Genomic DNA, 24,029 nt, shown 5'->3' with positions numbered 1-24,029 from the left:
TTACATCTTTTTTTTTTCTTTTTTTTTTTTGAGACAGAGTCTTGCTCTGTCACCGCCCAGACTAGAGTACAGTGGCGCGATCTCGGCTCACTGCACCCTCTGCCTCCTGGGCTCAAGTGATTCTCCTGTCTCAGCCTCCCAAGTAGCTGGGATTACAGGCACCTGCCACCGCGCCCAGCTAATTTTTGTATTTTCAGTAGAGATGGGGTTTCGCCATGTTGGCCAGACTGGTCTTGAACCCCTGACCTCGGGCGATTCACCTGCCTTGGCCTCCCAAAGTGCTGGGATTACAGGTGTGAGCCACCGCACCCAGCCAAAACATGAAACTTATGCAGAATTATTTGCTCTGGGGGGATACAACTGAATTCCACTTTCATAATATTCAATTAAAAAAAAGACCTCATTCTGGCAGAGGTTGCAGTGAGCTGAGATTGTGCCACTGCACTCCAGCCTGGGTGATAGAATGGCTCCGTCTCAAAGAAAACAAAAACAAAAACAAAAACAAACAAACCCCTCATTCTTATGCAAATTCTTAGACCTGGAATCTAGGACTATCATAATCTAACATTATCACAAAAGTTTTTTTTTTTTTTTTTTAAGATGGAATCTTGCACTATCGCTGAGGCTGGAGCCCAGTGGTACGATCTCAGCTCACTGCAACCTCCTCCTTCCGGGTTTAAGGAATTCTCTGCTTCAGCCTCCCGAATAGCTGGGATTACAGGCGCATGCCACCACACCCAGCTAGTTTTTTTGTATTTTCAGTAAAGACGAAGTTTCACCATCTTGGCCAGCCTGGTCTTGAACTCCTGACCTCATGATCGACCCGCCTCGGCCTCCCAAAGTGCTTGGATTACAGGTGTGAGCCACCGTGCCCAGCCACAAAAGCAAGTTTTTATTGTTTTAATTCTATTCAAATCTAAGAAAAAAAATTAACTTTCAAGTACATGTTATTAAAACACTTCATACAGATTATATCACAAGTTTTTTTCAGATAAAGTAAATAAAAATGAATTTATTTAAAAAACCCATTTATCATTTCCCAACACATCAATAACCAAGTAGAAAATGAAAAAAATATATAAAAGCCTGGGCAACATAGTGAGACACTGTCTCTACAAAAAATTTAAAAATTAGCCAGGCATGATGGCACATACCTGTAGTTCTAGCTACTCTGGATGCTGAGGTGGGAGGATTGTTTGAGCCCAGGAGTTCAAGGCTGCAGTGAGCCATAATTACACACCTGTGAATAGCGACTGATAGCCACTGCACTCCAGCCTGGGCAACATAGTGAGACTTCCATCTCAAAAAAAAAGACAAGGAACTAATAATTAGGATAGGATACATAAGGAACCTTGCAAATCAAAAAATAAATAATTTTACCATTTTTCCATGGAAAAATGGGCAAAGATTATAAATAAGTAAATCACAGAAGCAGAAACTCAGCTGACTTACAAGTGTATGAAGAGATCTTCAATCTCAATTAGTAATCAGAGAAATGTAAATTAAAGCAAAACAAACATTATATTGGCAAAGATTTTTAAACATTAGATGATACCAGTTGTTGTTGAGAATATGGGGGAAACAGGAACTTTTATGTACTGCTAGGGGGAATGTATACTGTTACAGCAGGACATTGGAAGCAACCAATGAATTCGTCACTAGGGAAAATGGTCTGTAACCATGGGGGATCCATATGATGGATTACGCTGCAAGTAACAGCCATTGAAGCCATCAATTACAAATAAATACAGCCACATGGACACATCTCTCAGGTCACTATTGAAGGAAAATTAAGAAAAAGAATGAAGGCAGGGCGTGGTGGCTCATGCCTGTAATCCCAGCACTTTGGGAGGCCGAGGCAGGCAGATCACGAGGTCAGGAGACCAAGACCATCTTGGCTAACACAGTGAAACCTTGTCTCTACTAAAAATTAGCCGGGCGCGGGCCGGGCGCGGTGGCTCACGCTTGTAATCCCAGCACTTTGGGAGGCCGAGGCAGGCGGATCACGAGGTCAGGAGATCGAGACCACGGTGAAACCCGTCTCTACTAAAAATACAAAAAATTAGCCGGGCGTGGTGGCGGGCGCCTGTAGTCCCAGCTACTCGGAGAGGCTGAGGCAGGAGAATGGCGTGAACCCGGGAGGCGGAGCTTGCAGTGAGCCGAGATTGCGCCACTGCACTCTAGCCTGGGCGACAGAGCGAGACTCCGTCTCAAAAAAAAAAAAAAAAAAAAAAAAAAAAATTAGCCGGGCGCAGTGGCAGGCGCCTGTAATCCCAGCTACTCAGGAGGCTGAGGCAGGAAAATGGCGTAAACCCGGGAGGCGGAGCTTGCAGAGAGCCGAGATAGCGCTACTGCAGTCCGGCCTGGTCAAAAGAGAGAGACCCCATCTCAAAAAAAAAAAAAAAAAGAAAAGAAAAAGAATGAGATCTATAATAGCACTAAATCATCTTGTAATTAAAAAGCACATATACAAAGCAATACTGGGTAACTTATAAAGATATAGGCCGGGTACAGTGGCTTATGCCTGTAATCCCAGCACTTTGGGAGGCCAAGGCAGGTGGATCATTTGAGGTCAGGAGTTCGAGACCTGCCTGGCCAGCATGGTGAAACCCCATCTCTACTAAAAATACAAAAATTAGCAGCGCGTGGTGGATACATGCCTGTAATCCCAGCTACTCGGGAGGCTGGGGCGGGAGAACTGCTTGAACCCTGGAGGCGGAGGTTGCAGTGAGCTGAAATCGTGCCACTGCACTCCAGCCAAGGTGACAGAGTGACGCTCCATCTCAAAATAAAGAAATAAAGAAATGAAATGAAAAGGAAAGAAAGAAAAAGAAAGACAGACAGACAGACAGAAAGAAAGAAAAGAAAGAAAGAGAGAGAAAGAAGGAAGAAAGGAAAGAAAGACATCTAAGATATATCAAATATATCAGTGGGTACAAGAGGGTGGGTGGGGTACCGAGGGAGTGGGAAAATCACTACAAAGGGTAAAAGCAGCAAAATACAATGAGAAGGGCTTTGTGCAGCCCATATGTAATAATGTGCTAAGAAGTGGTTAGAAATTTTGAATCACTCAACTCCTTATACCTGAGGTCCCCCTTTAAAAAGCTCACCCTTCTTATAGATGAAGAAACCAAGACACTAAGTTACAATAATATAAATTAAGCTACCAATGACATCAATAGTCAGCCTTCTATTGATTTTTTTGTTTTTTGAGATGGAGTCTCCCTCTGTAGCCTAGGCTGGAGTGCAGTGGCGAGATCTTGGCTCACCGCAACCTCCACCTCCTAGGTCCTGGTTCAAGCAATTCTCCTGCCTCAGCCTCCCAAGTAGCTGGGATTACAGGCACGTGCCACTATGCCCAGCTAATTTTTGTATTTTTAGTAGAGATGGGGTTTCACCATGCTGGCCAGGTTGGTCTTGAACTCCTGACCTCATGATCCACCCACCTCGGCCTCCCAAAGTGCTGGGATTACAAGCGTGAACCACCACGCCAGGTCTCTGCCTTCTATTGATAACACTAACCTGCCCTAGTTATATCTAAAGAGAAATTTACTTTCATACAGATTTCACAGCTTCTCAACAGCCCCATATACCTGGAAAGATAAGAAAATTTGTATATCCTTCCATGAGTCCTTGTGATTCATTCAGGCTGTAGTTTAAGTTTCCTTTCAATTATTCCAAGGAGAATCAGCATGACCAAGCAAAGCAGGTTCCAAAGGCAGGAAGCAGAAGCAATATGATGCTATGGAAGTACCTTTCTGAACAATCTCTTCTGCCGTTGTAGGGCCTTGGGGCAACCCTTCAATGTAAGTGCTTGGCAACAAGTCTGCTGAGATAGGCTGACCTTGTAGCTTTTGTAGTCTCTCTTGTACAGCACTGGTCAGATCTACATAAGCCTCATCAATGCTGGCACGTTCAATCACAGCAAAACGAGACATTATCTCCATCACTTCAACACTGGCTTCCCGGTACCTAAGAAGTATAAGGATCATTCATGCAGGCAATAAACAGAGGCAACCTTGAGATTGTCTGCTTCACTCCCACCCTGCCATAATGAACAATAATACACATAATCAAGAGACATGTGGCTTAACAGAGACTAGCCAATAGTAACTGAAAGGGTCAATGGACAGGCAGATGGTCAATAATAGAAGCATGGAAAAGGAAGAATCACGGAGGCAAACATTTTTAGCACAATGCCAGAACTACCAAGGCAGAAAGCATTCAGACTATGAACACGTCTATATGACAAGGAACTCTCTAAAAAACAAAGAAATGCCTCAAGTTTGTGTATTACTGTGATCACCTATTCCTTTCATTTTCATATATCCACCAAGAAATCTGCTTCTAATTTTGTCTTCAAAAAAAAAAAAAGGGTAATTTACAGGCAACACTGCAGTGATCAGTAAAGCAGAGTATATGGTCTTCCCCAGGATAGTATTTCTCACCATAAATTAACAAGCTGGCATATGGATTTTATACTTCAGTCAACGGTGAGTTTGGTTAACATGTGAACTGGTCATCACCACATACACACACATGCCTTAACCAACCATTTATGGATATACTAATATTCAAATTATCAAGTTGAAGATAAGCATCTAGAATGTGGTGATGTGTCTGGGCAGGCAGACAACCTTCCTCAGGGTATACATACCAATCTCACCATATGTCTTCTATTCAAACTTTAATAAGCACCTCTTCTGGTTCTATACCTAGTTTTCTATGACAATATACAGATATTTTCTTTTTTTTCTTTTTTCTTTTTCGAGATGAAGTCTCGCTCTTGTCTCCCAGGCTGGAGTGCAACAGTGGCATCTCGCCTCACTGCAACCTCCACCTCCCGGGTTCAAGCGATTATCCTGCCTCAGCCTCCCGAGTAGCTGGGATTACAGGCACCTGCCACCACACCCGGTGAATTTTTTTGTATTTTTAGTAGGGATGGGGTTTCACCATGTTGGCCAGGCTGATCTCGAGTTCCTGACCTCAGGTGATCCTCCTGCCTCGGCCTCCCCAAGTGCTGGGATTATAGGCGTGAGCCACCACATCCGGCCAATATACAGATATTTTCTTTGCTTTGGTTTGTACCTTCTTTGTAGTGTCCAGTTCTTTGTTCCTATTAACTTCATATTTACCATAAAAATGAAAACATTGGTACCTCTTCACCATGACACCCATAAAAACTAATATAATTATTGTTCTAAAACATTCTCAAATTAGAGAATGAAAAGAAATACTTGCCTTTTTTTTTTTAAATCATTATTTGAGCTAGGAAGAGGATAGGCCTCAAAGAAAATAAAGAGCAAGACCGGGCACAGCGGTTCACACCTGTAATCCCAGCACTTTGGGAGGCAGAGGTGGGTGGATCACCTGAGGTCAGGAGTTTGAGACCAGCCTGACCAACATGGAGAAACCCCATTTCTACTAAAAATACAAAATTAGCCGGCATGGTGGCACATGACTGTAATCCCAGCTACTCGGGAGGCTGAGGCAGGAGAATCACTTGAACCCAAGAGGTGGAGGTTGTGGTCAGCCGAGATTGCACCATTGCACCCTAGCCTGGGCAACAAGAGTGAAACTCCGTCCCCCACCCACAAAAAAAAAAAAAAAAAAAAAAAAAAGAATAAAAAGAAAAGAAAGAGCAATATACGCACACACACAGCCAGGAAACGATACTTGTAATATTGTGAAATATATATTGGGTCTTCATCCCAGTTTCCTGGCATACAACTCCAAAAATCCTTGGAATCACCCAAGTTTTGTCTTTTTGTATGCTAATGTTGACTAATAGCTTCAGGATAGGGCAGGTCACCAAAAAGACCAAAGCATAATTAGAGGGTTGGGACTTTTGGCCCCACCCCCTCAACTTCTGGGGAGGTGAGAGGAGGAGAGGTGCTGCAGGTCAAGTTGATCACCCATAGCCAATGGTTTAATCAGTCACAAGTACATAACGGAGCCTCCCTAAAAACCCAAGAGGACAGGGTCCAGAGAGGTTCCAAATAGCTGTAATAGTAGAGATTACTGGAGGGTGGCTCACCCAGGGAGGGCATGAAAGCTCTGCACCCTTTCTCACATGCCTTGCTCTATATATCTCTTCATCATCATCTTTTTTTTTGACAGGATCTCACTGTTGCCCAGGCTGGATGCAGTGGTTTGATCATAACTCTGCAACCACAATCTCCTGGGCTCAAGCGATCCCCCCACCTCAGCTTCCCGAGTAGCTGGGACTAGAGCTGCACAACACCATGTCTAGCTAATTTTGTGTGTGTGTGTGTGTGTGTGTGTGTGTGTGTGTGTTTTAATTTTGGTAGAGATGAGGTCTTACTATGTTGCCCAGGCTGGTCTCAAACTCCTGAGCTCAAGCAATCCTCCTGTCTCAGCCTCCCAAAGTGCTAGGATTACAGGCGTGAGCCACCATGCCCAACCTATCTGTATCCTTCGTAATATCCTTTATAATAAACCAATAAACATAAGTATTCTCCTGAGTTCTGTGAGTCGCTTCAGCAAATTAGGCAAATCCAAAGAGGGGGTTGTGGGAACCCCAACTTAAAGCCAGCTGTTCAGACGTTCTGAAGGCCTGGACTTGTGATGGAAAGGAAGGAGGGGGTGTTCTTGTGGTATTGAGCCCTCAACATGTGGAATCTGATGCCATCTCCAGGTAGACAGTGTTGGAATTGACTGGGACGACATGCAGCTGGTGTCTGCTGATTGGTGTGTGGGGAAATACTTCCACACCTTTGGTCACAGATGTCTTCTGTGTTGATTGTTCTTGTGGTGTGAGAGGAGAAGAAAACCATAGTTTGAGTTTTTCTAAAACAATACTCTATTTCAGTGCTTCCTCACAGCCTCTTGAGCAAATCACTGCAAGGTATTTTTAAGAGTATTTGGAAAACTTAATCTTCAGTCAAGTCTATCTTCTTTTCTACCAATAATTCCAATGTGGGTCTGGCTATGCCACTCTACCTTTAGACTTCTAATTCGTAGAATTAGAATTAGAATTCAGAAGCATGTCAGGTCCTGAGTCAAAGCTTGATTCCTATACCACAACACATAGTATACTGTACCTTGAGAACATAGATACTAGAATCTTAAAAAACAGATGTGAATCCTCAGTCTTTCACTTAGCTGTCTGAACTTTTTTCTTTCTTGAGACGGGGTCTCACTCTGTCACCCAGACTGGAGTGCAGTGGTGTGATCTGGGCCCACTGCAACCTCTGCCTCCCAGGCTCAAGCAATCCTCTCACCTCAGTCTCGAGTAGCCGGGACTGCAAGTGTGTGCCATCATGCCTGGCTAATTTTTGTATTTCCTGTTAGAGATGGGGTTTCCCCATGTTGCCCAGGCTGGTCTCCTGGACTCAAGTGATCTGCCCGCCTCAGCCTCCCTAAATGCTAGGATTACAGGCATGAGCCATCACCCCTAGCCTAACTTAAATTATTTAACTTCTCTGAACTTGATTCCTTCTCTGTGAAGGGGGAGTAATATTAGTACCTATCTTATAACAATGTCAGATTTAATAGAGATATTGCCTATAGAGAGCTTAACACTGTGCCTGGCATGTGATCATATGTTCAATACATATTAGCTGTTAGGGTTAAAGGCTGGGGTTTGTGCCTACCTCTGACTTAGCTACGCTGATACATATCCCCCATTCCGAGGCAAAACTTCTAATATTTGCGGAGAGATAGCTTAATCTAAAAACAAACAAATCTCCCTTGATATTGTTCAATTATAGCAACTAATTCCTGATATTGTACTAGAATGTCAGTTTGACTCAGCCTTTCCTGGAAAAATTCTCAGTTTCACAGTCAATTTTTCAAATACTTTAGATTTTTGGACAGAGAACATGGGAATTGGTATTGTCTTAATTTAACCAATTTTGAACAATTAAGGAACTGAATAGATATCAAAGGCAGCAACTCTTATATGGTATAATGGCTTTGAACTGTCCCCAAAACACAATATTAAAATCTGTTTTTCATTTCACAGAGACAAGATGGCTAACCAAAAACAATTTTTTCAGGTGTTATTTACACGGAACAAATTCAAAACACCAGTTCCTAGCCTCATGGAGTATTATTTTCGACTCCTTTATGTCTCCTTAAATAATGTTTTTTTCTTACTTGGTGAGGTTTGCTTTCCCACGGGACTCACGAACTTGTGCCAGTAGAAGATCTGGACATAACTTCTTAGCATCATCTGCCCACATACTTCTAGTGACCCCAAATGCACGGGCTTCATAACTCACTGCAATTATTCTAAGGTTAGAAAAAAAAGGAAACAGAAAACATATTATATGATCACAAGCAAAAACAAGTAACATTTAACACAAGTAATCTATAAACATATTAGAAACTTTTTGACCACAGATGCCATCATTCAATCCAAAACGAAGCAGTTCAGAAATCTCAAAAATAGGGCTAGGGACAGTGGCTCATGCTGGCAATTCCCGTACTTTGGGAGGCCAAGGCAGAAGGACTGCTTGAGGCCAGGAGTTCAAGACCTGCCTGGGCAATATAGTGAGCCCTGCCCCCCCAACCAATCCCCATCTCTACCCACCCCCCAAAAAATAAAATCAGCTTGGCATGGTGGGGCGCTCCTGTAGTTCTAACTACTTGGGAGACTGAAGAGGGATGATCACTTGAGCCCAGGTCAAAGCTGCTGTGAGCTGATGGTGCCACTGCACTCTGGATGGGACAATAGAGAAAGGCCCTGTCACCACCACCACCACAACAACAAAGGACCTGCCACAGTGCCACTGTGTTACCACTGAATAGTTGTGACAATAACAATGATACATACCCACCACCCTTCCATGATTTGTACTGTACAACTGCACAAGGTTTATTCCTCAAATGAGGATTTTGCCGCTGCTCCACTTGAACAAAAAAACAGTCCATGTCCACGAGAGCAACCACTCGATCCTGTCCAGTAGCCATTTTTCTGTAACACAACATTTTATGGACAGTTAGAAAAACACCTAATCCAAAATGCCAGGGAAAACTGTAATTCCATTCTTTCACTGATGAGCTACCATGAGCATGGGAGCATGGAAACTAACAAGAATGAAATAGGCATTTAAATATACAGGTTGAGTATCCCTTATCTGAAATGGCTGGGATCCAAAGTGCTTGAGATTTTGCATTTTTTTCAAATTTTGCAATATTTGCATTATAATCACCAGTTAAGCATCCGTAATCCAAAAATCCTAAACCTACAAAGCTCTAATAAACATTTCCTTTGAATGCTGTGTTGGTGCAAAACAATTTTTGGATTTTGGAAGATTTCAAATTTCAGATTAGAGATATCCTGAGTGGAAAAAACAGTTTTTAAGATTCTTTCACTCAACAACAATCAACAAGGTAGACTTCTGTGACCAAATGTGTGAGGATTTCTCCCTGCCAACAAACAAGCAATCAATTCTGCAGCAGACACCAAGTGGGTATCCTCCAATTCGAGTCTGACATTATCTACCTGGAGAAAGCGTCAGATCTCACAGGTTGATGGCTCAGTCCCACAAGACTGCCCCCTACTTCTGATGCCAATCACAAGCCACAGGTTGTTTTACCTGTGCTTCTAACTGACTGGATATAAATTGGGAATCTCATGAGCCCCTCTTTGGGTTCAGTTAATTTGCTAGAGTGGGTCACAGAACTCAGGGAATCAAATTTACTAGTTTATTATAAAGGATATACAGATGAAGAGATACACATGGCAAGGCATGCCCCCCCTGGGAACACCACTCTCCAGGAACCTCCTTTTTTTCCTATCCAGAAGCTCTTCGAACCCTCTCCTCTTGGGCCTTTTATGGAGACTTCATTGGATAGGCATGACTGACACCTGTGTAGAAATGTGACTGGACAAAAAAGATAGGATCTAATACTAATAGACTGGGGAAACCCAGCAAGGCCTGTACAGATTCTTCCTGGCCTCTCTGGGTAGCATTCCTTCCTCCAGGGTATGGGGTAGAAACTCTTCTGAAATGAAAGTCTTATGACCCATAATCAGAAAGGCAGGGGAAGATTAGAGTCCTGCTTTGGGCAGGTGAAAGGAGGGCAGGAGAAGGTCAGAGAGAGATTCTGTTTTCTGAGGCTTGCTTCAAGAGCTCCAACATTATAACGAAAACTAGGGGAGTTATGAGCTAGGAACCGTGGACAAAAATTAACATACATATATCACAATATCACAGATACTCAACCTGTACTGCTGGCATAAGAATAAATTAGTATAATTTTATGAAGGCAATAGGTATTAAAAGCTTTAAAAATACTTATCCTTAAAAGAACTGACCACAAAATACAAATATAGCCAATTGGCACATAAAAATAGGCTCACCATCATTAGTCATGGAGAAATGGAAATTAAAATGCACATCACCAGGGGAAGAGAACCAATATTGAATCTAGTTGACAGACAAATCTCAAGTATAAATTCAGAGAAAAGAGAAGGAGAATATATAACATCATAGCATTCATGAAAAATGTCAACCTTTTACTCTGAAATACTTTGACTTACAGAAAATTGCAAAAATGGTAGAGTTCTCCTACTCCCAGTTTCCTGATGTTAACATCTTACTTAACACAATTATCAAAATTTAAAAGCGAACATTGGTATATTATTGACTACATACTTTACTCCCTCCCAATCTGTGGCATTTCCTCGGTTGTTCCTTGTTTTTCATGACCATGACGCTTTTTTTTTTTTTTTTGAGACAAAGTATCGCTCTTGTCCCCCCAGGCTGGAGTGCAATGGCTTTATCTCGGTTCACTGCAACCTCTGCCTCCTGGGCTCAAGCGACTCTTCTGCCTCAGCCTCCCGAGTAGCTGGCATTACAAGCGCCTGCCACCATGCCAGCTAATTCTTGTATTTTTAGTAGAGACGGGGTTTCACTGTGTTGGCGAGGCTTGTCTCGAACTCCTGACCTCAGGTGATCCGCCTGCCTCGGCCTCCCAAAGTGCTGGGATTACAGGTGTGAGCCACCGCACCCGCCGAGAAGAGTATTAGTCAGTTTTTTTTTTTTTGTCACCCAGGCTGGAATGCAGTGGAGCGATCTCGGCTCATTGCAAGCTCTGCCTCCCAGGTTCATGCCATTCTCCTGCCTCAGTCTCCCGAGTAGCTGGGACCACAGGCGTCCGCCACCACGCCCGGCTATTTTTTTTTTTTTTTTTTTTGTATTTTTAGTAGAGACGGGGTTTCACCGTCTTAGCCAAGATGGTCTCGATCTCCTGACCTCATGATCCGCCCGCCTCGGCCTCCCAAAGTGCTGGGATTACAGACGTGAGCCACCTCACCCGGCCTGGTCAGTTATTTTGAGAATGTCTCTTAATTTGGGTTTGTCTGATGTTTTCGTATGATTAAGATTATGCATTTTGGGCAAGAATATAATGGCAGTGATGGGGGGGTGAAATACATGCTGTCAGTATAACTTATTACCTATTTAACCATGATCAGTGAAATGTTTTTTGCCACATTTGTCATTATACGGTTACTATTTTTCCTTTTGTAACTTAAATATATCAAAGATACTTTCAGACGGCAAACATCCTGTTTCTCTTCAACCTTTCAATCACTAAGCACCCATCAGTGGCTCGTGCCTATAACAATTACTTTGTAGCATTCCGTGATCTTTCTACCATTCATGTAAATTTCTTAAACACAAGAGAAAACTCAATCTAACAGATAAACATACAAAAAGGTAGCTTGGAAGAGCAAACCTTACATGCTTGAGAGTGGATGCTATTATTTAACATTTTTAGTAATCTGGAAGAAGAAATATAAAGCAGTGGCTCCCAAAATTTGCTATATATTAAAATCACCTGGGAATCTGTACTTTTTTTTTTTTTTTTGAGACGGAGTCTTGCTCTGTCGCCCAGGCTGGAGTGCAGTGGCACAATCTCGGTTCACTGCAACCTCCGCCTCCCGGGTTCACGCCATTCTCCTGCCTCAGCCTCCCGAGTAGCTGGGATTACACAGGTGCGCACCACCCCGCCCAGCTTTTTTGTATTTTTAGTAAAGATGGGGTTTTGCCATGTTGGCCAGGCTGCTTTAGATACTATTGATATTTGACTTCCACAACTATATATACTAACTTAATTGGTATTGGTATGACCTGGGCATGAGTTTTTTGTTGTTGTTGTTGTTGTTTTTGAGATAGAGTGTCGCTCTTGTTGTGCAGGCTGGAGTACAATGGCACAGTCTCGGCTCACTGCAACCTCTGCCTCCCGGGTTCAAGCGATTCTCGTGCCTCAGCCTCCCAGGTAGCTGGGACTACAGGCGCACGCCACCACACCCGGCTAATTTTTGTATTTCGAGTAGAGACGGGGTTTCACCATGTTGGCCAGGCTAGCCTCTAACTCCACCTCGGCCTCCCAAAGTGCTGGGATTACAGGCGTGAGTCACCGCGCTCAGCCTAGCATGGGGATTTTTTTTTTTTTTCTAGACAGAGTCTCGGTCTGTCACCCAGGCTGGAGTGCAGTGGTGAGATCTCAGCTCACTGCAACCTCCACCTCCCGGATTCAAGTGATTCCTCTGCCTCAGCCTCCCCATTAGCTGGGACTACAGGCACATGCCACCCCACCCAGCTAATTTTTTGTATTTTTAGTAGAGACGGGGTTTCACCGTGTTAGCCAGGATGGTCTCGATCTCCTGACCTCGTGTTCCGCCCGCCTCGGCCTCCCAAAGTGCTGGGATTACAGGCGTGTGCCACCGCGCCGGGCCGGGGATTTTTAAAAGCTCTCCAGGTAATTCCAATATGCAGCAGTTTGGGAGCCAAGACTAAAGACAATCGAAACACCAGCAATCCATGATTTAAATACGAGAAACACAGGTTATACAGTTGAGTGAGCACCAACTGTATTCTAAAAAAAGTTTTTCAAAAACTAACATTCATCTTGAAAAAAAACGTGTCTTACAACTGCAAAGCAGGAAGGTGAGTGGAAAGAAAAATAATTAACATCAGAGCAGTCAAAGCATTAATTCCTTATAAATTCCAATGGACGCCTAAAACAGGCAGAATGTGGTATTTTAAACATTTACAAGTTAAAACCATAACATGCCAGAAATCTCTCTACTTTGAAGTGGCTTTTCAGTAGTACTGGAACAGATTGAGCCAACAAATAGTATTGTCACAGAAAAAAACACAGGCTAAGCACCATATTATATCCAAATACCAGAAGTGGAGCAGGAATAGGAAGCAGTGATTTATGTTCAGCACACAATTTACTAAGCACACAATCACAAAAACAGACATGCAGACTTTAACTGATAATAAAGCTATTGAGGTTTTCCGTTTATGTATTTACTCGAGAAAGCAAGAGATTTATTTATCTATTTTTGAGATGGAGTTTCGCTCTGTCGCCCAGGCTGGAGTGCAAAGGCGCGATCTCGGCTCACTGAACCTCCGCCTCCCGGGTTCAAGCGATTCTCCCACCTCAGCCTCCCGAGTAGCTGAGATTACAGGCGCGCGCCGCCACGCCTGTATAAAAATACTAAAAATGCAAACACAATTTTTGTATTTTTAGTAGAGACTGGGGTTTCACCGTGTTGGCGAGGCTGGTCTCGAACTCCAGACCTCAGGAGATCCACCCGCCTCGGCCTCCCAAAGTGCTGGGATTACAGGCGTGAGCCACCGCGCCCGGCCAAGAGCTTTATAAAGATGGAAAACGAAGAAGACTTTCTGCCCAAGCCACGCTTTTGGATAAGGATTACACTACTTTGAAATCTTATACATAGCACTTGGCCAATTATCAAAACTGCACAAGCCTTCACTGATTGCAATTATTCCCTTTAAACATCTCGAGTTACCCCAATCCGCACAAAACAAGTTTAGTGCCCACCAGGTAATAACACATCCAGGAAAATAATTCCAAGAGAGAGGTTTAAGAACTGCAGGAAAAACATACTTTTTTCTACAAGAAAAATCTTAGAGGACAGTACCAGGGCCTTATCCTTGTTAGCATGATTTATATTTCACGTAACGTTGGCCCAGTCACTGCTACATTATAAAACCAACAGCCAAGGCAACATAGAAAGTCTGAACACAGTGACAGCGAACGGTTCTAAATTTTCTTACCAAGGTAACAAACACCTGGCAAAACTGCCAGCAGCGGTTGCCGAAAATGCTGGGCTCGGTGCCCACTGGAAGGAAAATGGAAGGACTCTTGAATATCTTTTCGCCTTTCTGGGAGCGGTCCAGTGAGTTTCGAGCGAGATTTATTCCCTGTGACGACGGAGAAACCGAGAAGGGATCGTAAAGGATCCTGCCCGGGCAACCATCCCCCCGAGCAGGGATCAGCCGAGAGCGGCGCGCCCAGCAACGACGCCGCCAGACTGAGGTCTGACAGCGCGCCCGCTGCGAAGGGCCGTTGACGCAGCTGCGCACCGCGGCTCTTCCGCCTCCCGCCCCGCCCACCTAAGTTCAACCTTCACACGGGAGCCACCACTTCCGCGGGCGCGTGCGCAGTGGCGGGCCAGGCGCGTGCGCAGCGCCGGCTTCTTCCTAGCGCGAGCTGCGGCTCACGCTCCTCCTCCAGCTTCCCACCCCCGCCTGCCCGCCGCGGCCCGGTACCAACGGGTGGTCTCGCCGAGGGAGCTGTCGTGCCTCGTGGTCCCGGGACTGCAGTGGTGTGCGCTCTCGGCGCGTGGCGCTAGGCGTGGCGCTAGGCATGGCGATGGATCAAGTAAACGCGCTGTGCGAGCAGCTGGTGAAAGCGGTGACGGTCATGATGGACCCCAACTCCACCCAGCGCTACCGGCTGGAAGCCCTCAAGGTAGCTGGGGTCCTGGGTCGGTCCCGACACCCTCTCGCAGCCCCAGCAGCTCCGGCGCCGCTTGTAACTGGGGTAGTCTCCCGCCCACGCGGCCCCTGGACCTCCTTTCCCAACTCCCCGGGACCTTCCCCTCGCGGCCCTCCGCGCCTCTCCCAAACCCCTGCCTTCTCTACTCGCCGCTCCTGTCCTTTGCCTGGGACACTCCGGTACCTAGCTGCTTCTCATCTCGCCGCAGCTTCCCACAGCCCTCTCCTCCCCCTTTCCTCGCTTCTGTGCACTCTTGTCCGCAACACGACCCTCGTCCATTTTCATTCCCCAAGCCCGACATCCCCTCGCCTTCCCGAGGCGCACGTGTATATCCCGCCCCCAACACCAGCTTCATTCTTTACGGTCTCTCCTGCACTAAACGTTTTCCTGCTGGCCCACTCCCCTGACCCGAACTGACCGAGCTCCAGCCCCTCTGGTACCCTTATGCTTATATCCTTTAACATCTCTCGCTAACTTTCGTTTGTGTCTTGGACATTTTCCGGGGAAATTCTCGCACGCCTACTTCTCCCATGTTTTTGAGTGTAATTTTTTTAGACTATTTTGCGGAAAGATAACTTCTACCACTTACTTTGCATTTTGGTTTCCTGAAAGGAGTTTGCTTGAGACCCGAATGCTCTGCTCTTGGGACTGACTTATGTTGCAGTTTGGGGGTGCTAATACAATTCAAGCTTACTTGCTCATAAAACAACGTGTGTGGGCTGTGAGAAATGGCCATTTAGGAGAAAATACTTGTGCTGTACATTTTTAAAGTGATGTTAACTTCAAAAAAGAGAGTGACCACCACTTGGAGAAAATGTTACAACATGTAGATGTATGCCACAGGGTTTGGAATCAGAAACAATTGGGTTCTATTAGTTTGGTTTTTATTATTAATATTTAAAATAGACACAAAAGTGGAGAGAATACGACAGTGATTCTGCATGTTCCTGTCACCTAAATTCAGCAATTAAAGATTTTACCGCATTTACTTTTTCCACTGCCTATCCTCTCTCCCTGCCTCGAAGGTTTTTAAAAGAAACCCTAGAAATTGTTATTTCACCCCTATGTACATCAGGGGAATGTCTCTAACAAATAATTTCTTATTCCTTTGTGTCCATTTTTTTCCAACACTAGTAGGGCTACTGTTGGCCATAGCATGGAAGAAATCTGGAACCATCACGCTGGAAAGAATGTTTATCAGTTCTTTATTCATAATATATATATAATATATATACATAAAATAGAGTGAACACCACTTGGAGGAAATGTTTTGTATATATATAACATTTTACATATTTTATATTTTTATTTTTATATTAAGTATATATTTTAAAAGCAACTGTGCTTGGAGATCCATATAATATTGATCTAGGTTTTACAACTTTAAACATGTAGCTTAGGTTGGAGTTTCTTTTTGAGATAGGATCACACTCTGGTTGTCCAGGGTGGCATGCAGTGGTGAGATCTCGGCTCACTCCAGCCTTGATTTCCCGAGCTCAAGTGATTCTCCTACCACTTCAGCCTCCTGAGTAGCTGGGATTACAGGCACCTGCCACCATGCCCGGCTAATTTTAAAAAATATTTTTAGTAGGCCGGGCGCAGTGGCTCACGCCTGTAATCCCAACACTTTGGGAGGCCAAGGCAGGTGGATCACCTGAGGTCAGGAGTTCAAGACCAGCCTGGTCAACATGATGAAACCCCGTTTCTACTAAAAATAAAAAAATTAGCTGGGTGTGGTGGCTTGCACTTGTAGTCCCAGCTACTTGGGCTCGGGAGGCCGAGGCAGGAGAACTGCTTGAACCTGGGAGGCAGAGGTTGCAGTGAGCCGAGATCATGCCATTGCACTCCAGCCTGGGCGACAGAGTGAGACTCCGTGTCAAAAAAAAAAAAAAAAAATATATATATATATATATATATATTTAGTAGAGATGGGGTTTCGCCATGTTGCCTAGGCTAGTCTCGAACTCCTAGACTCAAGTAGTCCACCCATCTCAGCCTCCCAGAGTGCTGGGACAGGTGTGAGCCACTGCACCCGGCCCTGGTTGGAGATTCTTAGGGTGAAATTCTTTTAGTCCCTATTCTCTCAGCCCTTGAAAGGAAACACTAACTTTTCTTCTTTCAGTTTTGTGAAGAGTTTAAAGAAAAGTGTCCTATCTGTGTCCCCTGTGGCTTGAGGTTGGCTGAGAAAACACAAATTGCCATCGTCAGACATTTTGGCCTTCAGATCCTGGAACACGTTGTCAAGTAAGGAGCTCTTGGACATTACCACTGAAGTCTGAGAGAACAGATCTTTATATCTTATATAACCTATAGAGATGCTGTTTAGGTGAGTAGAGAAGAGCAATCTCCAAGAAGAAAGGAATGATCCCCTAGATGTTATCAGAACCTCACAGGAGCTCTCATTCAAGATTTAACCTTTCTTTTCTTCAGTTTCTTCATCCATGTAAAGTGTGTGGTACATATTACCGATTCAACAAATATTACCTGCCATTTAGCCAATACTTTACTGAGCTCTGACTATATGCCAGTAGCCCTCGAAGCCTTTTTAGAGTAATGCAATGTATAGGTCAGTGAATCTCTGATTAGGCACTGTGGCTTTCTTTTTTCTCTCTCTCTTTCTGAGTTTATGTGCCTTCTCTGGATGGTACATCCAAAGCAGGATTATATGAGAATAACTGAAAACCCATCCTAACTTGATTGTCCTACCCTCAACACCTATCAGAAGAGGTAGCCTTTAAGACTTAGCCATAGTTTTTCCAGAATTGTTTTGTAAGCCAGCACAGAAAATGAGTGATGTCAAAATTGCATTTTCTGAAAAGCAAGTACATTGTTGCAGTTGACCTAGATACATATTCACTTTTGGCCCATCAATAAAATCATGAGGAAAAGCTGACGTGTGGTACAAATCTTGTGCAGATTCCAGTTAATAGACCACTGCATATATAAAACCTTTTCCCAGGAAGTTTTCTGTTAGTATTTTGGTTAAATGTAGATCATTTTTGCCCGTTCGTTGACGGGTACAAAATCAAAAGTATAATTTCTTAATGAAATCTCCAGCGTAATCAAATGTAGAAATCCATGCTATTCTCTTGTAAAGACAAGACTTCTAAAGTGGTTCTATTGACTTTATGCATTTTGGTGGCCAGGTTTCGGTGGAACGGCATGTCTCGATTGGAGAAGGTGTATCTGAAGAACAGTGTCATGGAGCTGATTGCAAATGTAAGGAATGGGTGGTTGGGAGACATGTTTCCAAGGTAGTTTAGGCAAAGCGCGACTTCTTCAATAGAGAGTTTGTGTAAAAATTCACTGGTTCTAAATAGGTCAGACAGCACAAGAAATCATAATTCAGGCCAGGCACAGTGACTCACACCTGTAATTCCAGTGCTTTGGGAAGCCAAGGTAGGAGGATCACCTGCATCTAAGAATTCGAGAGCAGCTTGGGCAATGCAGTGAGACCCCATCTCTACCAAAAATACAAAAATTAGCTGAGCGTGGTGGCGCATGTCTGTGGCCCAGCTACTCAGGAGGCTGAGGTGGGAGGATTGTCTGAGCCCAAGAGGTCCAGGCCGCAGTGAGCTGTGATGGTGCCATGGTGCTCCAGCCTGTGCAACAGAGCAAGACCCTATCTCCAAAGAAAAAAAAAAAAAAAACCAGAAAGCACAATTCAGCATATGTCTCTTACTAGGTTTAATTAATCACACTTATGTATTGACTTCTGTTTTTTAAATTATAAAGACAGGGCAGAAGGGATTAAATATTTTCAACAAATCAAGATTCTTAGATCTAAATTAGATTGAAACACTGTTTTATTTTCTTTTATTCCAAACAACTACTATGTGATACTAATGATGAAAAACATGCAGAATTTTAAGTATGCAGAATGAATTTGTTTCGAGTATTAGAATATGACTTTTTTTTTTTTTTTGAGACAGGGTCTCTGTTGCTCAGGCTGGATTGCATTAGCATGATCATAGCTCACTGCAGCCTCGAACTCCTGGGCTCAAGTGATCTTCTCACCTTAGCCTCCCAAGTAGCTGGGATTATAGGCATGTGGTACCATGACCAGCTAATTTTGTTTTTGTTTTTAGAGAGACAGGGTCTCACTATGTTTCCCATGCTAGTCTGGTCTCAAACCCCTGGCCTCAAGCAATCCTCCCACCTTGGCTTTCCAAAATGCTGAGATTACAGGTGTGATGACTGGATGACTGTCTCTTTAAACACAAAACAGAATATGACTTTAAACATGTTCAAAATTGTAGCCTTTTTTCTTTCTTGGTTTTTTTAAATAAAAGACGAGAGATGGGATCTTCTAATACTTCTGCGTCTTCTAGTATTAGAACTATTGGTAAAATATTCATTTGCCCCTTCATACCCTTCCATTTTACCAGCTACTCACTATACTCCTTATTTCTATACCCTTCCTCCCTGACCTTCTGCAAACTGAAGCAATCAATATGAGAATCTTTTCATTTTGTAAAGAATAATGATGTCATCCTAGCTCTCTATATGACAGCCTTTTTATTAGGTGATGCAACCCTCACTTAAGCTTTAAGTGGAAGAGTGATTAGCGAGAATGCAGGACAAGTGACTCAGGCATGAAGAACAGGTTCATTTTTTCTGTTTGGTTTAAAAGTAGGCCTGCTGATAAATTTTGTACAACTCTACAGCCCAGCTTTTTTCTGGAATTCTGGAATCCAGTCTTGCCTATCTCTTAATATCTCTTGTTCTTTTTCAGGGAACATTGAACATGTTGGAAGAGGAGAACCATATTAAAGATGCTCTGTCTCGAATTGTAGTGGAAATGATCAAGCGAGAGTGGCCACAGCATTGGCCTGACATGCTAATAGAATTGGACACTCTTTCCAAACAAGGGGTATGAAACACAGCTATATCAGTTTGGTATACTTTTCCTTGGAACAAACTTCAGGGTTTGTTGTTTGATTTTGTTTGTGGTTTTTTTTTTTTTTTTTTTTTTTTTTGGCAACAAAATAGCCTTTGGATATACATAAAATGAAAAGATATTTTAGTTTTTAACTAGCTTATTTCTGTTGGTATAGGAAACACAGACAGAATTGGTGATGTTTATCCTTTTGCGACTGGCAGAGGATGTAGTAACTTTTCAGACACTTCCCCCTCAAAGAAGAAGGGACATCCAGCAAACATTAACCCAGAACATGGAAAGAATCTTCAGTTTTCTGCTTAACACACTTCAAGAAAATGTAAACAAGTATCAGCAAGTGGTAAGGGATACCCCTACTATAACATTTCTGTTTTCCAATATGAGTGTTTTTGATTAATCTTACAGTAAGGAACTAGGGTGTCTAGGTCAGCAAAATGAAAGCCTATTTTATAAGCAAAAAAAATAAAAAACTAGGAAATGACAGAAAAACTGGAGCTCATTTTCTTTATTTCTTTTTTTTTTTTTTTGAGACGGAGTCTCGCTCTGTCACCTAGGCTGGAGTGCAGTGGCATGATCTCGGCTCACTGCAACCTCTGCCTCCCAGGTTCAAGCGATTCTTCTGCCTCAGCCTCCCAAGTAGCTGGGACTACAGGCGCCCGCCACCACGCCCAGCTAATTTTTTGTATTTCTAGTAGAGATGGGGTTTCACCATGTTAGCCAGGATGGTCTCAATCTCCTGACCTCGTGATCCGCCCGCCTCCCAAAGTGCTGGGATTATAGGTGTGAGCCACCGCGCTTGGCCTTTTTTTTTTTTTTTTTTTTTAAAAAGAGATAGGAATCTCGTCTTACTGCAGCCTCCACCTCCTGGGATTACAGGCATGTGCCACCACACCCGGCTAATTTTTGTATTTTTAGTAGAGATGGAGTTTCGCTGTGTTAGCAAGGCTAGTCTCAAACTCCTGACCTCAGGTGGTCTACCCACCTTGCTCTCCCAAAGTGCTGAGATTATAGGTGTGAGCCACCGAGTCCAGCCCTAGGTGTTATTCTTAATTTTATTTTCAGAAGGGTTCGTTAGGAAAATACTAATTTTTTTTTTTTTTTTTTTTTTTTTTTTTTTTGAGAGGGAGTCTCACTCTGTCACCCATGCTGGAGTGCAATGGCACAGTCTCGGCTCACTGCACCCTCTGCCTCCTGGGTTCAAGCGATTCTCCTGCCTCAGCCTCCCGGGTAGCTGAGATTACCGGTGCCTGCCACCATGCCCATCAAATTTTTGTATTTTAGTAGAGATGGTGTTTCACCGTGTTGATCAGGCTGGTCTTAAACTCCTGAACTCAAATAATCCGCCTACCTTGGTCTCCCAAAGTGCTGGGATTGTAGGCGTGAGCCACCGCGCCTGGCCTAATTTTATATGCTTGTAAGTTAACATTGTGTGCCTTTGTATGGATTTGAAATATAAGGATAAAAATCAACCATATTTGTGTATTCACTGAATAGCCACTATTTTGATGTATTTAATATCATATATATATGTATATACGTGTGTGTATATATATACGTATGTATGTGTGTATACATATATGTATGTATATTATGTGTGTATATATATATATTTTTTTTTTGAGATGGAGTTTCACTTTTGTTGCCCAGGCTGGAGTGCAGTAGTGCGGTCTTGGTTCACTGCAAACCTCCGCCTCCCAGGTTCGAGTGATTCTCCCGCCTCAGCTTCCCAAGTAGCTGGGATTAGAGGCATGCGCCAGCACACCGGCTAATTTTTGTAATTTTAGTAGAGGTGGGGTTTCACCATGTTGGCCAGACTGGTCTCAAACCCCTGACCTCAGGTGATCCACCCACCTTGGCCTCCCAGACTGCTGGGATTACAGGCGTGAGCCACCACGCCTGGCCAACATCCAGTATTTTTGAGTACATGGTTTTCATATAGTTATGCTATACATACATGATCATAAATTGTATTCATTTAATTATGCTTCTGACTTTACTTGGTCTCCCTAGGGGAATATCAGTTATGCGTGCTTAGTAAAGTTGTGTTATTTTCCAAGATTAAAAATTGCATATATTTAAGAATCATTATTCAAGGGCATTGATGGGGGGTGGGTAGAAAGTTATTATGTGACCTTTTGCTTATTAAAAACACTGGATCTTTATACTTCCTTTCAGAAGACAGATACTTCTCAGGAGTCAAAGGTAAGAGTTCTTTATAAAGTTCGAAGGAGACCTTTGAACCTTTCAGGTGAGGGGATACGTGCCCCTAGTGGATGGTGACCTCAGCTTTGCTTGTGTTGTATTGTTTTGGAGACAGGTCTTACTGTTGCCCAGGCTGGAGTGCAGTTGTGTGGTCTCAGCTCACTGCAGCCATGACCTCCCCAGCTCAAGTGATCCTCTCACCTCAACTTCATGAGTAGCTGGGAATATAGGTGCACACCACCATGCCCAGCTAATACTTTCTATAGAAACAGGGTCTCAGTGTGTTGCCCAGGCTAGTATCAAACTCCTGGCTTCAAGTGATCCTCCAGCCTCGACCTCCCAAAGTGACTGTGGGCCACTGCGTGTGTCGTTTGTTGTTTTTGTTTTTGTTTTTGTTTTGAGACGGAGTCTTGCTTAGTCGCCCGGGCTGGAGTGCAGTGGCGTGATCTCGACTCACTGTAAGCTCCACCTCCTGGGTTCATGCCATTCTCCTCTCTCAGCCTCCCGAGTAGCTGGGACTACAGGCGCCCGCCACCATGCCTGGCTAATTTTTTGTATTTTTAGTAGAGACGGGGTTTCACTGTGTTAGCCAGGATAGTCTCAATCTCCTGACCTCATGATCCGCCCTTCTCAACTCCCAAAGTGCTGGGATTACAGGTGTGAGCCACCACGCCTGGCCTGTCCTTTGTTTTATTTTTGATCACTGAGCTATGGTGGAAGGGAAGTAAAAAAAAAAAAGAAAAACTTACTTTTTTTTTTTTTGACACAGGGTCTTACTTTGTCACCCAAGCTAGAGTACGGTGACGCAAACATTGCTCACTGTAGCTTCAACATCCAGGGTTCAAGTGAGCCTTACCTCAGCCTCATGAGTAGCTGGGACTATAGATGCATACCATCATGCCTGGCTAATTTTTGTAGTTTTTTGGTTTGGGTATTTTTTTCTTTTTCTTTTTCTTTTTTTTTTTTTTTTTTTGGTAGACACTAGTCTTGCCATGTTGCCCAGGCTAGTCTTTAACTCCTGGGCTCAGCTGATCCACCCACCTTAGCCTCCCAAAGTGCTGGAATTGCAGGTGTGTGCCACTGCGCCCAGCCTTGGGATGTAAAATGATAAGATTTGGGGTTTTGTGAAAAAGATAAAATGGCCACACATGCCAGTATGGTCTTATCTATGGATGTTGAGAATGCCATTGTTTGAGAAGTGATTGTGTTCCCTACCTGTGACTGTTACGTGAGTATATTCTTAAAAAATAATTTTCTTAGAATTAGAAAATAGGAGTTCAGTTATAACCACAGGTTCCTTACCTGTTACCGAGGACTTCATGATCCAAAGTTATTTCTTTTCTGGTAGGCGCAAGCAAACTGTCGAGTAGGAGTTGCAGCATTGAATACTCTAGCAGGCTATATTGACTGGGTGTCTATGAGTCACATCACTGCTGAAAACTGTAAACTCCTGGAGATACTGTGTTTGCTGTTGAATGAACAGGAACTTCAGTTGGGAGCCGCTGAGTGTCTTCTCATTGCAGTCAGCAGAAAAGTAAGTTACCACTTCAAACTGACTTATCCTCAGAGTCTCTGAAGTAGGCCGTGTATGTGTTTAATTGCATGTTGTGGGAGAAAGTCATTTAAAGGTTTGGGTTTTTTTCCTTGGGGCCAACTTACTGCCTGCTTCCAACCCCCTTGGACAGGAGTTTGCCAATATTCAAGGGATCCTTTGGCAGAATGTGGAGATTTATCAGGCTGCATGGTTCTTGAAACAGCCATGATACTTGGCAATTTACAGTTAACAGATGAAAGTAAATGTTTAAAGCTTGCTTAATGAATGTCAAGGAATCTTGGATGGTGGCTACACTAGGTTGTCTTTTTTTTTTTTTTTTTTTCATTGAGACAGTCTTGCTCTGTCACCCAGGCTGGAGCGCAGTGGCGTGATGTTGGCTCACTGCAACGTCCGCCTCCCAGGTTCAAGCATTTCTCCTGCCTCAGCTTCCCGAGTAGCTGGGACTATAGGCACATGCCACCATGCCCGACTGATTTTTGTATTTTTTAGTAGAGATGAGGTTTCGCCATGTTAGCCAGGCTCGTCTCGAACTCCTGACCTCAAGTGATCTGCCCTCCTCAGCCTCTTAAAGTGCTGGGA

The 24,029-nt window shown here is 43.6% G+C and overlaps 2 protein-coding genes across 5 annotated transcripts in view; one reads left to right on the top strand and one right to left on the bottom strand.

Moving 5' to 3' along the window:
• The window catches only part of POLH (DNA polymerase eta), a 38,495-nt gene extending 24,085 nt beyond the window's left edge, over window positions 1–14,410 (bottom strand). Inside the window, exons 1-4 of one of the 4 annotated variants that reach the window (XM_055263994.2) lie at window positions 14,070–14,410; window positions 8,801–8,941; window positions 8,122–8,256; window positions 3,755–3,972 (exon numbers count right to left, since the gene is read on the bottom strand). In XM_055263994.2, the coding sequence (XP_055119969.1) occupies window positions 3,755–3,972; window positions 8,122–8,256; window positions 8,801–8,937 (490 nt within the window). In that variant the 5' untranslated portion in view covers window positions 8,938–8,941; window positions 14,070–14,410. Of the gene's footprint in view, window positions 1–3,754; window positions 3,973–8,121; window positions 8,257–8,800; window positions 8,942–14,069 lie in introns of those variants that run through there. The other 3 variants (XM_055263996.2, XM_063633096.1, XM_063633095.1) reach the window with 3 other exon arrangements.
• Window positions 14,411–14,439: 29 nt separating this feature from the next.
• Window positions 14,440–24,029, top strand: part of XPO5 (exportin 5) — a 55,158-nt gene continuing 45,568 nt past the window's right edge. Inside the window, exons 1-7 of the mRNA XM_055263993.2 lie at window positions 14,440–14,766; window positions 16,916–17,037; window positions 17,940–18,012; window positions 19,529–19,666; window positions 19,851–20,033; window positions 21,869–21,895; window positions 23,244–23,429. Of these exons, the coding sequence (XP_055119968.1) occupies window positions 14,662–14,766; window positions 16,916–17,037; window positions 17,940–18,012; window positions 19,529–19,666; window positions 19,851–20,033; window positions 21,869–21,895; window positions 23,244–23,429 (834 nt within the window). The 5' untranslated portion in view covers window positions 14,440–14,661. The remainder of the gene's footprint in view (window positions 14,767–16,915; window positions 17,038–17,939; window positions 18,013–19,528; window positions 19,667–19,850; window positions 20,034–21,868; window positions 21,896–23,243; window positions 23,430–24,029) is intronic.

Source organism: Symphalangus syndactylus, chromosome 23, assembly GCF_028878055.3.
Source record: "Symphalangus syndactylus isolate Jambi chromosome 23, NHGRI_mSymSyn1-v2.1_pri, whole genome shotgun sequence".
Lineage (NCBI taxonomy): Eukaryota > Metazoa > Chordata > Mammalia > Primates > Hylobatidae > Symphalangus > Symphalangus syndactylus.
The sequence above is the reverse complement of the archived record's forward strand: the minus strand, read 5'-3'. Positions and strand labels throughout refer to the sequence as shown.